General features: G+C 39.5%; 5 protein-coding genes across 5 annotated transcripts; all 5 read left to right on the top strand.

The window, feature by feature from the left end:
- The first annotated feature begins 1,106 nt into the window (after nucleotides 1-1,106).
- On the top strand, nucleotides 1,107-2,283 carry LOC114798154 (olfactory receptor 142-like). Its single transcript, XM_028993598.1, has one exon. The coding sequence runs from the start codon at nucleotides 1,116-1,118 to the stop codon at nucleotides 2,058-2,060; it is 945 nt and encodes a 314-aa protein (XP_028849431.1). The 5' UTR covers nucleotides 1,107-1,115; the 3' UTR covers nucleotides 2,061-2,283.
- A 966-nt stretch (nucleotides 2,284-3,249) lies between these two features.
- On the top strand, nucleotides 3,250-4,533 carry LOC114791309 (olfactory receptor 142-like). The gene is made up of 2 exons (XM_028982057.1): nucleotides 3,250-3,256; nucleotides 3,565-4,533. The coding sequence occupies exon 2, from the start codon at nucleotides 3,589-3,591 to the stop codon at nucleotides 4,531-4,533; it is 945 nt and encodes a 314-aa protein (XP_028837890.1). The 5' UTR covers nucleotides 3,250-3,256; nucleotides 3,565-3,588.
- A 2,215-nt stretch (nucleotides 4,534-6,748) lies between these two features.
- LOC114791284 (olfactory receptor 51I2-like) lies at nucleotides 6,749-7,707 on the top strand. Its single transcript, XM_028981991.1, has one exon. It carries the CDS (start codon nucleotides 6,763-6,765, stop codon nucleotides 7,705-7,707), a length of 945 nt encoding a protein of 314 aa, XP_028837824.1. The 5' UTR covers nucleotides 6,749-6,762.
- Nucleotides 7,708-9,276: 1,569 nt separating this feature from the next.
- Nucleotides 9,277-10,225, top strand: LOC114791197 (olfactory receptor 10J1-like). The gene has a single exon (XM_028981841.1). The coding sequence runs from the start codon at nucleotides 9,296-9,298 to the stop codon at nucleotides 10,223-10,225; it is 930 nt and encodes a 309-aa protein (XP_028837674.1). The 5' UTR covers nucleotides 9,277-9,295.
- A 3,048-nt stretch (nucleotides 10,226-13,273) lies between these two features.
- On the top strand, nucleotides 13,274-14,233 carry LOC114791180 (olfactory receptor 142-like). The gene has a single exon (XM_028981802.1). It carries the CDS (start codon nucleotides 13,274-13,276, stop codon nucleotides 14,231-14,233), a length of 960 nt encoding a protein of 319 aa, XP_028837635.1.
- Nucleotides 14,234-16,303: the final 2,070 nt, after the last annotated feature.

Here is a 16,303-nt window from a genome sequence, read left to right as displayed (position 1 = left end):
GTTAAGGAAGTGGACCAGTACTCAGAAGGTTGTGGGTTGGAATCCTGATCCGCCAAGGTGCTGCTGAGGTGCCACTGAGCAAGGTACTGTCCCCACACACTGCTGCCCGGGCGCCTGTCATGGCTGCCCACTGTCACCAAAGGTGATGGTTAAAAGCAGAGGACACATTTCGTTGTGTCACCGTATGCTGGGCAGTGGTGGCCAAGCTGTTAAGGAGGTTGCTGGATCGAGGTTGCCCGATGTGCTGTGCTGCAGTGTATATCACAATGACAATCACTTCACTTTCCCTTTCACAACCCTAAATGGACAAACCAAGCAATTGAACCCAGTACCTGTACCTGTACCTGGGCGTCTGACCTGGTTCCCAGGCATGACTGCTGAAGAACCAGGCTTCGACTCTCCTCTCCTACACGCTCCTCTCCAGGAATTACACACATTAATTATCTTTCTCTCTGGCCCGTCTCATTCTGCAGCGCTAAACGCCACCTTCCACAACTTCGCACTGCTTCTCCCGCTTCCACCTTCATCCCCGCTCTTCCAGCACCTCACAATGCTGGCCCTGAAAAGGATCAATAATTCTAATATAAATTGTGTGTTAGTGTAAGTTTATGATTATTGGAACATTGTTTTCAGGCTGAATCTGGTGCTATACAGTCAATTTCAAACACAGTAGGGGGAGCTGCTTGGGGAAGCTGCTATGGCACTATAACTGATTAGTAAGCTTTATTTAAATGTAATTACTTTTTGCCAGGAGTTCATCTCCTTTCCTACAAGCAGGGCTAAAATCTTGCACTCTTCAACCAATGAAAAAAGGAGTAGAACACTCCCACATCTCTGATGTCATGTCATTTTGTCACTCCAGAGAAATGTTGGAGGGATAAAAGCACAGAGAAGATTCTGACTGAGCACAGAAATCAGATCAGTACTGAAGGTAACAGTGCAACATTTTCTATTGATATGGCACTGAAATATGCATATTTAGCCTATAATGTATATTTTTATAAAATTCGTCAATTTCGTGTAATTCTATTTGCATGCTTTATAGATATTCTGTTATTTGAGAGTGATGAATGTTACATTCTTCATTTTCAGGAATAATACCAAAGTCTTGTGAAATGGAAAACGACACTTTTCCGCTCTATTTTTATTTCACTCTGTACAGAGACCAAGGGCATTTGAAATATCTCTACTTTCTCATCATGCTTTCTGTGTACGCCGCCATTTTAATATTTAATGCCAGCATCATCCTCGTGGTGATGAAGGAGAAGTCTCTGCATGAGCCCATGTACATTTTCATATCCTGTTTATCCGTCAACTCTCTGTACGGCACCGCCGGACTCTTCCCGCGCCTTTCCATCGACATTCTTTCCGACTCTCACGTGATATCCCGCCCTGCCTGCTTCACCCAGATTTACGTTATTTACAGCTATTCACACTCAGAACTAACCATATTGGCAGTGATGGCGTACGACCGGTACGTGGCCATATGTCAACCGTTGCACTATCACAGCATCATGACGGTGAGGACCACAGCTCTCTTGATAGCAGGAGCATTTTTCTGGGCCTTCTTGTCCATCGCCTTGGTCGTGATCCCTGCTACCAGACTGCCTCTGTGTGGAAGGACAATTTCACGACTTTACTGCTCCAACTGGTCGATTGCGAGGCTGTCCTGTGTGTCGACGGCGAGCAACAATGCTTTAGGCTTGTTCGTTTTAACAACCAGTGTGTTCCTTCCATCAGGCTTCATCCTCTACAGCTACATCAGAATACTTATCGTGTGTCAGAGAAGCTCCTCGGAATTCCGGGGGAAAGCCCTGCAAACGTGTCTGCCCCACATTGTCACATTTGTGACATATTCAGTGGCTCTTTTCTGTGATGTTTTGCTAAATCGATTTCAACTTGACCAGATTATGACCATTGTGGCTCTAGTCTTTTCCCTGGAATTTCTTGTTGTTTCTCCTGTTATAAATCCTCTCATTTATGGTCTGACTTTACCGGAAATCCGAAAGAAGAATCCTATTTTTACACACTCAAGCAAAATCTCCATAATGTCTAAATAGGAAATAGGAATTTCAGAATTTTAAACAAAACTATGTTCCTTTTATATAATGATGGATTTGAAGTGAAAAGGTATAACCCAAGATATTAAGCCGTTCTTTATGTGTGTGGTGAAGAATTGAATTTAAAAAAAGAAAATCCAGTACCATTCTTCTTGTGTGGTTCTATAATTCATAAGAATAATGTTATGTACTCAATAATGAGATGCACTCAAATATGTTGGAAGATGCTGATTGTCAAAACAAAGACAGACACATTAAGACTTTGAAGAGTGACAGCCTTCTGCTTCGTCCCAGCTCTGTTGTTTTTAGGTGATCCATTATATTCTGATACTTAACATGACTATATCTCTGTAGTTGTATCCTTTGAAATATTATCCAAACTGAAAATTCTGTGAAATTAGCATAAGGTAGAAAAATATAATTGGAAATATTATTATCAACCATGTTAAATTGTTTACTATTGTAAAACAATTTAACACTGACATCTGTAATCCATTTTTCCAAAAACCTTTAAGTGTATTTAATATATATTTATATAAAACTCACCTTGTTGCCAGCCTGACTGACTTGAAAAAAAATCATGATTGTGAGTAAATAACTCAATCAATAAATGTTTTTTATTGTAACATTAGTAAATAATACACTGCGAAATAAATACTACTGAGTTAAAAAACGTGTATATTATGTAAGACTGAACAGTTGATGTTTTGAGCCACAAGCTCTCACCAGTGAGCAGGTATAACATTTTTAAAATAGAATGTGGGGCCTGAATACGGCACCTGAACCAATAACCAAAAGCAAAATGATCTCTTATTGCCATAATTACATGAATTGATTTTATGTATGGTGATAATAGGACCGGGCAAGCTGTGGATTAGAGGAGAAATGTGCACAGTTCTCCTTTAATCCACACCTGCTGGATTCATGAAATAGTATTTAACAAGAAAAGTGTGACATCCCCGGATTGACCCGTTGCACCACTAACTGCGAAACCCATGACAACCAGCTCAGACCCAGTCAGAGGTGAGGTCGGTGTGGCAGTGGAGGAAGTAGAGGACGTAGAGGAGAAAAAAATCTCATGCAATCGACGTCCCATGAGCCCGGTTTTGTTTAAACCTCACACCAGAGCAATCTGGTGGAGATAAAAGGCCCTGGAATGTTCTGATGAGAAGCAGAGATCTTACTGCAACTTAAAGGTAACCATGAGACATTATTACTACTGTGCCGTAGTTGCAGAACCGTTGTTGTAGTGCTACATCTACAGCACTGCGTTATATTTACTCTTTCAATTATATTAATATTTTTTACTTTTGTCATTTAAAAAAGTTTAGCCTATGACTATATTATCGAGCTTTTTATGTTCATATACACATCTTGTATTTCAATGTTTGTTCTTAAAATGCATTTTTTTCCCCAGTGGTTTTAGTATAGTTTATTGTTGTACATTGACAGGTTATAGTATAGATAGTGATGTTCACCAGTATTTTGTAACTCCCATTTCCAGGAATCTCTCCGCACAGCCTGGGAAATGGAAAATGATACTTTCCCGGTGTCCTTCCACCTCACGCTGTACAGAGACCAAGGGCATGTCAAATATGTTTATTTTCTTATCATACTTATTGTGTACCTCGCCATTTTACTGCTAAACGCCAGCATCATCCTCGTGGTGATGAAGGAGAAGTCTCTGCATGAGCCCATGTACATTTTCATATCCTGTTTATCCGTCAACTCTCTGTACGGCACCGCCGGACTCTTCCCGCGGCTTTCCATCGACATTCTGTCCGACTCTCACGTGATATCCCGCCCTGCCTGCTTCACCCAGATTTACGTTATTTACACGTATTCGCTATCAGAATTACCGATACTGGCAGTGATGGCGTACGACCGGTACGTGGCCATTTGTCAGCCGTTACGCTATCACAGCATCATGACCATGAGGACGACGGCCCTGCTGATAGCAGGAGCCTTCACGTGGCCTTTCTTCTGGATCGCCATGGTGGTTTCACTCGCATCCCGCCTGCCTCTGTGTGGACGAGCGATCACTCGACTGTACTGCTCCAACTGGTCAGTCGTGAAGCTGTCCTGCGTGTCGACGGCGAGTAACAACGCACTGGGACTCTTTGTGTTAACATCCAGCGTTTTTCTGCCTTCAGGTTTCATACTCTTCACATACATTAGAATATTAGTCTTGTGTCATAAAAGATCAGCGGAATTTCGGAGTAAAGCTCTGCAAACGTGTCTGCCCCACATGGTGACATTTGTGACATATTCAATCGCAATTTTCTGTGACGTTTTGCTGAACCGTTTCGAACTTGATCAGATTATGAATATTGTGACTCTCGTCTTTTCAGTGGAATTTCTCGTGGTCCCCCCAGTGTTGAATCCTCTCATTTATGGGCTGACTTTACCAGAAATACGGAAAAGGAATCAACTGTTTTCGCATGCAACCAGAATCTCTGCAGTTTCGAAATAACACATGCATGTTTCTTCTTCTGCTGTCCTTGACCTTACTGTCAGGTTCAAGTGATTGCATGAGCTGACATACGTCTGAAAAATGTGAACAAACTGTTAAGAACTAATGATATATTAGTATACTTTGTGTACTCTATTTAGTTCATGTAACTACAATCTTTGTAATGTTTAGTTTAATCAGAAAAATGGTTGTAATTTTACCTAACCATTGCATTATGGGATTTGGTGGATGTGTCTCAAGCTTTCAAACATTTTTTGTTGAAGTTAAATCATTATTCTATTCTTATTTATATAATAGATTATGCCGGTGCTCTGGAAATACAATTTTATAGTGATCATAGATATTTAGATATTTAATAGTGATCATATCAATAAAGTGTCCATACTTTTAAACAACAATAATGATAATCCGAGTGATACATAGAGTATATGTCACTATAGATAGTGTCTTTGTGCTAAATGTAAACCTTCACAATCACAAAAGAATGCATTCAAATGACGCAACTTGACATGAGGTTTAAAGTAATATGGCAATAAATTTGTTATGTACAATGTTTTTGCTTCAGACACAATTTGTGTATATGTGTATGTGAGTGTGTGTATATAATCATAAGACATTGTTCACAGTATAGCACTGCATTGTGGTACATTGTGTCTGAAGCAAAAACACTGTATGCAACAATTTTATTGCCATATTACTTTAAACCTCATTTCAAAAGTTGCGTCATTTGAATGCATTCTTTTGTGATTGTGAATGTTTACATTTAGTACAAAGACATAATCTATAGTGACATATATGTAGCCATATGTTAGAAATTACCCCTGTTGTGAATCATCTTATTTATGGCCTCACTTGACTAGAAATATGTGAAAAAACAAGTTGTGCATGCACCAATAGAGGATCACCGTGATCCTCTAAAAATCAAGTTGTGTTCATAACAGTATATACAGCCCAAATACATTTACATTTACGGCATTTATCAGAAGCCTTTATCCAGAGCACCTTACAATCAGTAGTTACAGGGACAGTAAGTGGTAGGAAGTGGGGTTTGAAGACCTGGGTCTTCTGGATCATGTTAACAACTGGGCTACTACCACCCCTACTACCAGGTTCTGCCATACTTATCGGGCGTACACAATTCCAACGACCCGGCTAGGGAACCATGGTTCAGGTATCCATGACCCCACCGGAGTAAGTCATGGGAACTTAGTAGAAAATATTTGGCCTGGGAAGGGACTGGCGATGTCCTTCAACATGCAGAAAAAAATCCAGATGTTTAGTCAGCGTTGGGCCTACGTCAGCTGTGTCGAATATGTGGTGCCGTCATTCTGTCAGGAATCCATCAAGGCTGGAGGGTCAAGGACGGTAGGATTTATAGATACACAGACGTAACCGTAGTGCCGCAGTGGTACAGAACAGAGTTAAAACGTCAATGACGGGACACGACACATCAGGATACATTTATACACATGAACACAGATATCACAATATCAGACAAACACAAAATTCAGGAAGACCAAGAAAGTCAGGTTTATGACACATTTAATTGCTATATTATTTTAATGTAACGGAATCAATAAATATTTTAAATGATAATGTGTGTTGTTAATATTTCACCATTTAAGACGTAGTTGTCTGTCAATAAAATAAATAGGCGCAGCTGCATTATTTGACGTAACCACTGACAGACACGCAGTAGTGAAAAGCCAGCTTTTTGTTCTGAGGTTGATGTCATATGATTCGACTCGGCACTACCCCTCCAGAGCATTTACAGAACATCACACCAGAGATCTCTGGGACAAATAAAAGGCCAGCGAAGGTCCTGCTCAAGACGAGAAATCTCAGCGCCACCGAAGGTAACAGCGGCACAGAATTGTTTTCTGATACAGTTAACTGCCTCAGTTATTGATCTGATGGAATAACTTCATGTTTAAACTGATAAAAACTGAATTTTTACTTACTTGCTTTCAATATTAGTGCAATTAGTGCAATTTCCCACTTGTGGGACTAATAAAGGTTTATCTTATCTTATTATATTATATTGAATATTATAATTTAATATTACTAATATTTCTGGATATTAATATCTTGGAATAGCTAGAGATCATTTAAATGTCTTTTTTGAATTCCAGTAATGGTGGTCTTTTCTTAAATGAGTTCTGAAATAATTCTGCACTCTTTTTTTTATTATAATCTTTACTTGCAGGAGCAACACAGCAGGCCTTGGAAATGGAAAATGAAACTCTTCCATTTTATTTTTATTTCTCTCTCTACAAAGACCAAGGGGATTTGAAATATGTCTATTTCCTAGTTACGCTCACTATATATTCTGCAATTATAGTCTTTAATGTCAGCATTATTGTGGTTGTGATGAAGGAGAAGTCTCTGCATGAGCCCATGTACATTTTCATATCCTGTCTATGTTTCAACTCTCTGTACGGCACCGCCGGACTCTTCCCGCGCCTTTCCATCGACATTCTTTCCGACTCTCACATGATATCCCGCCCTGCCTGCTTCACCCAGATTTTCGTTATTTACACCTACACTATATTAGAATTCGACATATTGGCAGTGATGGCGTACGACCGGTACGTGGCCATATGTCAGCCGTTACGCTATCACAGCATCATGACGGCGAGGACCATGATTCTTCTCATAACAGGAGCCATTTCCTGCCCCATCTTCTGGATGTCCGTGGTTATCACCCTGTCAGCCAGACTGCCCCTGTGTGGACGAGCGATCACGCGACTTTACTGCTCCAACTGGTCAATAGTGCGGCTGTCCTGCGTGCCGACGGCGAGTAACAACGCGGTCGGCTTGTTCGTTTTAATAGCCAGTGATTTTCTGCCTTTATGCTTCATCCTCTACACCTACATCAGAATACTTATCGTGTGCCAGCGAAGCTCGGCTGAATTTCGGGGTAAGGCCCTGCAGACCTGCCTGCCCCACATTGTGACATTTGTGACATATTCCATTGCCATTTTCTGTGACATTTTAATGAATCGTTTTGAACTTGACAGAATTACAAGTATTTTCGCTCTTGTTTTTTCTATAGAGCTTCTTATTGTCCCACCTGTTTTGAACCCACTTATTTACGGCCTGACTTTACCAGAAATTCGAAAAAGAAATCAATTGTTTGCACGTGCAACAAAAATCTCTGTGATCTCAAAATAGTCGTTTTCTATATTTCTTAAACCGAGATTAATCTCATGTGGTTTTTAATGTCATCATCAGCGGGATTCTAATTCTAGTGATCAAGTGACAAGAATGATTCTAAATAAACTGAAAATGTCCATATTCCATTCTGTTGTGATGCACTACTGTTGTCATGAAGTTATGGATTCTAGTGTATAACTAGAAGAATTGTTCACTGAGACATTATGGAATATTTTTTTTGAGAGACAGAACTGCACTGGAAATAAAAACAAGGGCTATGATGTGATTTACCAGCACATTGGATTTACTAGGAACTGCAGCATCATAGATAGAAAACTAGCTTGTAGTTTGGAGGTGTTGTATCTCAAGCGCTACCTGAAAATACCGGAATAGTCGTAAGTGGAAGATATTGCAGTGATTTCACACTCCACACTGAAGGCCACAGACTGCTTTAGAGGATAGTGAAAGTAAAAGTTATTGTTAGAAAGAGACTCAAAGAAAGTAGAGCTAATCGATCTTTGCAGAAAAAAAATCATTTTAACATTTTAATTTTAACAGTTTTATGTAATACGTGAACATAAATAAGCAGTAAATAAAGAATATCGAAAAATCCCACGATGGCAGCAATTCACACTACTTCATAATACCCAGGTGGCCAGACAGTCTGATGTCACTGATATTGAGGCAATTTAGAGCTGCATGGTGTTAATGAAAGAAAAATATAAATTATTTAGTTGTGAGCACAATGCTAATGATAATTAAATATTCAGAACTCACAGTCCTAATCAGTGCACGATGCTGAAATGAACACCAAATCACAATGCAATATATGAGCCTTTGTCCACAGCACAGCACTGAGACAGACAACTGATCTTTGTGTATTTAATAACCTTCTTTGGTCTGCAGATTGTGCAGTCATTATTATCATTATCATTATTATTATTATTATTATTAATAATAATGATTATTATATTTGCTCCATATCTGGTTGTTTTATTCAAGATTAGCATGCAGTACACATAATCCCAAACCTTCAATTTTGAAACAGTCTGTTATTCCCATAAATTTCCACCAATAATTCCCATGGGCCCTATTTTGCAGCACTAATTTGATACAGCATGAGTGACTGTTAAGTACAGATAAACGTATACACTTGTTTTTACTACCATGTGGTTTTACTGCCCCTACCCCTGAGCTTTGCAACTCTAGAGCATTTAGAAACATCACGCCAGAGAGCTCTGAAAGAGATAAAAAGCCAGAAAGATCCTGGTGAACAACAGAAATCTCACAGCCTCTGAAGGTAAACAGCGAAGCTGCTACTTGATACAATATTTGTTCATAGCTTCCAAAAAAAAGGCTACTTTTTACATTTAAATATTCATATTTGTTGCTTATACATTTTGTTTCTGTGTGCTGCCCTTTTGGAAATACACTAATAAATGTATGTTTTTTCTAATAGAATGTTTAATATTTATTCTTAAAATGTAAACCTGGAGCAAAATAACTATTATAATTGGAATAACTCAATATCTATTGCTACAGATATGACTGAACTGAACCGTTTTTATGATCTTCACTTGCAGGAGCAACACAGCAGGCCTTGGAAATGGAAAATGAAACTCTTCCATTTTATTTTTATTTCTCTCTCTACAAAGACCAAGGGCATTTGAAATATGTCTATTTCCTAGTTATGCTCACCGTATATTCTGCAATTATAGTCTTTAATGTCAGCATTATTGTGGTTGTGATGAAGGAGAAGTCTCTGCATGAGCCCATGTACATTTTCATATCCTGTTTATCCTTCAACTCTCTGTACGGCACCGCTGGACTCTTCCCGCGCCTTTCCATCGACATTCTTTCCGACTCTCACATGATATCCCGCCCTGCCTGCTTCACCCAGATTTACGTTATTTACACCTACTCGGTATCGGAACTAACCATACTGGCAGTGATGGCGTACGACCGGTACGTGGCCATATGTCAGCCGTTACGCTATCACAGCATCATGACGGTGAGGACCAGGGTCCTCCTGATAGTCGGGGCCTTCACGTGGCCGTTCTTTTCCATCGCTCTTGTGATCACCCTGTCAGCCAGACTGCCTCTGTGTGGACGAGCGATCACGCGACTTTACTGCTCCAACTGGTCAGTGGTGCGGCTGTCCTGCGTGCCGACCGTAAGTAACAACGCTTTGGGTTGGTTTGTTTTAGTAACAAGTAACTTTCTGCCTTCAGGTTTCATCCTCTATACATATATCAGAATATTGGTGGTGTGTCAGCGAAGCTCGGCTGAGTTCCGGGGTAAAGCTCTACAGACCTGCCTGCCCCACATTGTGACATTTGTGACATACTCAATAACAGTCTTTTGTGATATTGTAATGAACCGTTTTGAACTTGACCAGATTACCAGCATTTTGGCTCTTATCTTCTCACTGGAATTTCTTGTGGTTCCCCCTGTTTTAAACCCTCTCATTTATGGCTTGACTTTACCAGAAATACGGAAAAGGAATCAGGTGTTCTCGCACGCAGTCTTGAAATAAGATGTTTAACAGACGCAGATGTTTTGCTGCTTCTTTGTTGTATACTTTTCATTTATCGTTTTCTAATTGTGGTGACCAATGGGATATTTTTTTCTTGCTCATTTCTGGAATGTGATAAATTGAAAGATTAAATTGGAAGATTAATTTACGATGGCTAGTTTTAATAAAAAAAACCCCACAACACTGTATGTTAAAATGCAAAAGCCCTAATCCCACCTCAATGTGAGGACTTTGTCTTTATTCTAAAACTAAAAGTTGGATCAAATCATTAATCAGAATCAGACTGTGAACACTGAAAATCCCATATAATACAGTCCCCACCAAACATCCTAACAGCGAGGAAAGGTTCTGTTCTTTAATAAACCCCGCAAAAATGACATCAACATTCAGATTTTTCCTCACAAAATTCATCTGAGAGTTAAATGATCTCCATTGCACGTCACTATCTGCTTCACTGTCATGTCTTGGGGTCGAGGGGGCAGGGGCGGTCCTCGCCTGTTTGGTGCCCTCGGTGAATACCCTCTCTGGAGCCCCACCTCACACGACACACACACACATCATAAGACATTACGAATTCTGCTTTAAAATGTTTTTTTTATAACATCTGTTGCAGGAACCATACTGAATTTAACCAGGTAAACATATATAGGGCCTTGTGCTTTTCTTGTCCATCTCCCATCGGTGTTGATTTTGCACTCCAGTATCAACATCCATCCTCCAAACCGAGGATCACCCCAATGCAAATGAATGAGACACATACATGCACACATTAGAAAACCCAGGAAAAATTAATTGTGACATAATGAGCTCAGTTTTACAATCTTATGAATGAATGAATGAAATGTGCTTTATTTGGAAGCAGCCCATCCCTCCCCATTACACAGCAGCAGTAAGCAGGCACACCGAGGACCTCACACTCTCGTCCCTGTTCCACCTGAAATACTGCAGGCTGCAATACTAGTTCTTTTGCATGGAAACGTCTATATTCATCATAAAGCTCTGTGAGCACATGAGCAGAGTTCCCAGGTCAGTTTTACAGTGAAAAATGTTTTGGGCCAGAAAGGTATTAGTTCATACTATTTCTACACATCCTATTTTACACTTTACAAGTACCCCAGAGTGAAAGTGGAGTGATTGTCATTATGATGCACAGCAAGCACAGCACACGGTGACACGGTGAAATGTGTCCTCTGCATTTAGCCATCACCCTTGGTGAGCAGTGGGCAGCCATGACAGGCACCCGGGGAGCAGTGTGTGGGGACGGTGCTTTGCTCAGTGGCACCTTCCGATTACGGGACCGCCTCTGTACCCGCTAGGCCACCACTGCCCCATCGATCCAATGCACAGTTCCCATGTGAAATGTTCCGTGAAAGCAATCTTGGGCCAGACAAGCCGCTCCAGCCAGTCGAAGCAGCAGGCGCACCTCAAAAAATGAGGGCGCCCTTACTCCCCTCAAACGGTGGCCATGCAATCATGTCAGGGCAGATGTCAATCATTATGTCAGGGTGCTGTTGCACTGCTTTGAAATTATTCCTAAGCAATCATGCACTGAAAAACATGTGCCATTAAGAACATAAGTGCAACCTCAGCAGCTGTTGGGCAAGGATCAGCAACACTGATGCAAAATGTCTCACTTCTTTAAGAAGAATATTGCTTTCATCAAGGCTGCTGCATGAAATGCATGGCCTGCTGTGCTCAAAATACTGCTGTTTATAGACCTTCTTTACTTTACTTTACTTTACTTACAACGACTTACAAACGACTTACAAGAGGACGACACCAGCAATTCTCATTCGGTTTCTATAGATTTTGAGTTACAAAACTAAGAGCTCTGATAAGGCCGAGCTTGTCAGGAATAGAACGTGCTGGGAATTGTTAAGTGCTAGACAAAAATTATTATAATTTTTTTTATTATGTCCAGTGTGTGTGTGTGTGTGTGTGTGTGTGTGTGTTAGTGTTGGACTCGTCTGAAAAACCTTTTGAAAAAGCAGGTTTTCAGCTGCTTCTTAAAGGTGGTGGTAGTCTCGGCTAGTCGAATGGAGCAGGACAAGTTGTCCCACCAGCCAGGGACAACGAAGGAGAACAGAGTCGAACATTGTCTCCTTTCTGAGTTACATTACTGGGCCACGGGTACATTTTACAAAAAACTCCCAGCAACATGCATACTTAAACCCATTCAGTTGCAGGTCCCTTGGGGAAGACCAGAAACTCAAATTAAACTCATCTAAAATTAAACTCATCTAAAATAAAAAAAAAAAAAAAAAAAAAAAAAAAAAAAAATATATATATATATATATATATATTTTTTAAAATCGAGTTTAATTTTAGATGTGTGTGTGTGTGTGTGTGTGTGTGTGTGTGTATATATATATATATATATAGAGAGAGAGAGAGAGAGAGTGAGAGTAATTGGTGGGGATTACAGTAAATTACTTTACTGTAATTTTCTAGGTCATTTTCTATATAATTTCCTGATCAATGACACACAAGTTAAATATTAGACTAAAATAAAACAGTTATTATTATACATAATTTTTTTAAGCAAACAACAAACCAAAAAAATGATTCCCCGTGCAAAACCTTAGAGCTTTGAAACTCTAGAGTATTTGCGAAACGTTATACCAGAGGCATGTGCAAGCATATAAAAGATCGGAGAAGACTGATGAGGAGCAGTAAACGTTCGCTGCTGACAGGTAAATATGGAGCTTTAACGTATCATTGCATACACACTGCTATTCCATTTTCATGCATGTATTTTACTTCAGTGCATTATTGTATGTCTTGTAAAAGTATGATAATTTGCTTGTAAAGCACATTATGCTACTGTACTTCTATTTATAATTTTTTATTTGTCCCATAGCTATAACTACTGTGCAGACATAATAAAAGCCCTGAAAATAATTATTTTAACACTAAATATCTCTTGTAACATGATGCATATGAATAAGGTAATGAGGTTTAATTATCCTTCTTCTTTGTTAAACTTTCCTAAAATCTAAAATCTATACGTTTTCTAATTTTCAGAAGCTTGTGAAGAAGTTCTACCAAATGGAAAATGAAACTCTTCCTTCCCACTTTTACTTCACCCAGTACAAGGACCAAGGGGATATCAAATATGTCCTTTTTCTAATAATGCTGATTGTATATTTTGCAATTTTAGTCTTTAACGTCAGCACCATAGTCGTTGTCACGAAGGAGAAGTCTCTGCATGAGCCCATGTACATTTTCATATCCTGTCTATGTTTCAACTCTCTGTACGGCAGCGCTGGACTCTTCCCGCGCCTCTCCATCGACCTCCTCTCCGACTCTCACGTGATATCCCGGCCAGCCTGCTTCACCCAGATTTACGTTATTTACACGTATTCGGTGTCAGAACTGACCATTTTGGCTACGATGGCGTATGACAGATACGTGGCCATATGTCACCCATTACACTATCACAACATCATGACCCCGAAGATGACGGCCCTCCTCGTAACCGGGGCATTTTCCTGGTCCCTGTTTTGGAAGGCTCTGGTTCTTTACCTGGCCGTGCGGCTGCCGCTGTGTGGAAATCTGATTATGAGGCTTTACTGCTCTACCTGGTCGGTTGTGCGGCTCTCCTGTGTGCCAACAGGAATTAACAACGCTTTTGGATTATTTGTCGTAACTACAGACATCATTCTATGTGTAGGTTTCACGCTCTACACGTACACAAGAATACTTGTTGTCTGTAGACGAAGCTCTTCTGAGATCCGAGGTAAAGCTCTACAGACGTGCCTGCCCCACATCATTACGTTTGTGACCTACTCCTTATCTTTTTTTTGTGATATAATTCTAAGCAGGTTTGAACTGGACCCTGTCATGAAGGGCTTAGCTCTTTTCTTTTCACTGGAATTTCTTGTAATTCCGCCCATCTTTAATCCACTCATTTATGGGCTAACATTGCCAGAAATGCGGCGGAAAAATCCCATATTTATGAAGTCAGCAAAAATCGCTGTGATTCTCAAATCATCTATTGCAAAGTAGTTAAGCAGGTGGCATATATTTGAATGCAACAAACTGTTTGAGTTTGAGTCTGTTCGAATCTGTGAATCATTGTAATCCAGACATTGTTGAAGAAATGTAGATTTTTTATATGAATCTATTTGAAACCTAATTTAATTTAATTTAATATTCATTGTTTATTTAATACAAATGTTAGGAATTAGGAATAAAATTTCAAATTCTCAGAAAAAGCTTTTTTTTTTTTTTTTTTTAATAAAATGCTGGTTATGTGCATGTAGACCTGTTTCTTATTTCAATTTAGCCTTCTGTATCTAAGGGTAAACAAATTAATCTCTTCTAACCTTATACCATCTTAATGCAATCAAATTATATTTATGCACCCTGCATTTGTCTTGAGCAGAACATTTTCTACATACGCAAAAGACCCATTACTCTCAAATATTGTTGACGAATCTGTCTAAATCTGAGCACATTGTGACCATGTCTCCTATGACGAGATGATCCATCTCAAGTCATAGGTGTGGCATATCAAGTTGCTGATTAGACAGCATGAATTATGCATTAGACTGCTAGATAGTTACTTCTTTCAAACATTAACTGAGTGGCAGCATTGTAAAAGTAATAGTTACCACTGAAAGTAACTTAATTTTTTTTAAAAATGGGTCTGTCTTCTCCTTTGTTAGCTCAGCAGAGTTCCAGGACATAATGTCATTTTTAAAAATACATGTTCATTTAATACATGATAATTAATTTAATTTCAAGGAATAATAATGTTTGTATTTTCATTGTAAAAACTCCATATTGCTGTGTCTCCTGCTCGTGTGTGTTTGTGTTTTGACCCGCCCACCTCGATTGCCTTACCATGAAGTTTAACTCAACCTTAGTCAATCATCACCAATTATGATGTTATCTTTACCTTCACCAAAGTAATGCCGTTATTCCCATTACTGATGACAGAGGTCCTAATATTGAACCCTGTGGTACCACACTGCCGTACCCACTTAATTGTGGTTCTGGGCAGTGGTGGCCTAGCGGTTAAGGTAGCGGACCCGAAATCAGAAGGTTGCCGGTTCGAATCCCGATCCACCAAGGTGCCACTGAGGTGCCACTGAGCAAAGCACCGTCCCCACACACTGCTCCCCGGGCGCCTGTCATGGCTGCCCACTGCTCACTCAGGGTGATGGGTTAAATGCAGAGGACAAATTTCACTGTGTGCACCGTGTGCTGTGCTGCTGTGTATCACATGTGACAATCACTTCACTTCACTTTCTAATAACTTATCACTGGTCTCTGTCAATTTACAAGTTTTGATTGAGGCTGATTTAAAAGATAAATTCAGAAAATGTAAGTAAATTATATCATAGTTTTCCCCCTGGGACTGACTAAAAAAATCAACTAACGGTGGTCAGAGATATTTTGTCTTTAATAATTTTGCATGTCATATGTGCTGCTGTACACTTTGACATGTCCTAGCTTGTTTATGTCATAGTTGCTATGACCGTTAGGTGACTGTGAGTGGCCCTTTGTGGAGACACAAAGGGCCGATTAGGAGGCCATTACTGTAAACAGGGCCATCACCAGGGGAGATCTTGTGGTGGAAACGCACTGTAAACACAACTTAGTAGAAGGAAACAGTTACCCACACCCAAAACATTATTCATTATATAGTCCAAGTATGTGTTCTTAAGATTATTTGACAAGTGTGAATTTTTTGGTTATATTATGTATTTTTTCATAAAAATACACTGTGGCTTTTGGGTTCATATAAATTCACATGAAAATTGGTGAAGCAGAAGTCCATTAAAAATTATTTGGGGAGATTGGGTTGCTCTTTGAACATATTTTTAAATTCAGATTTGTCCTGAATAGTTAGTTATCGAGATATGAAAATATGAACTAAAGAGATGAAACGCATGGTACAAATCTTTCACATATTAACTGTACAATTTTTATTAGAAAGAGAACAATTTAAAATACCTAAATAAAGTCATCAGGCCAGCAAGTAACCAAACCAAAAAATCTGAATCCACATATTTAGTTCATTACACCTCGTATAAGGCGAGGATGCAGAGTTCTCTCCAGACTCAAAAT

This window comes from Denticeps clupeoides, chromosome 1 (assembly GCF_900700375.1).
Source record: "Denticeps clupeoides chromosome 1, fDenClu1.1, whole genome shotgun sequence".
Taxonomy (NCBI): Eukaryota; Metazoa; Chordata; class Actinopteri; order Clupeiformes; family Denticipitidae; genus Denticeps; species Denticeps clupeoides.
Note: the sequence above shows the minus strand (reverse complement) of the source record. Positions and strands in the feature narration are given on the sequence as shown.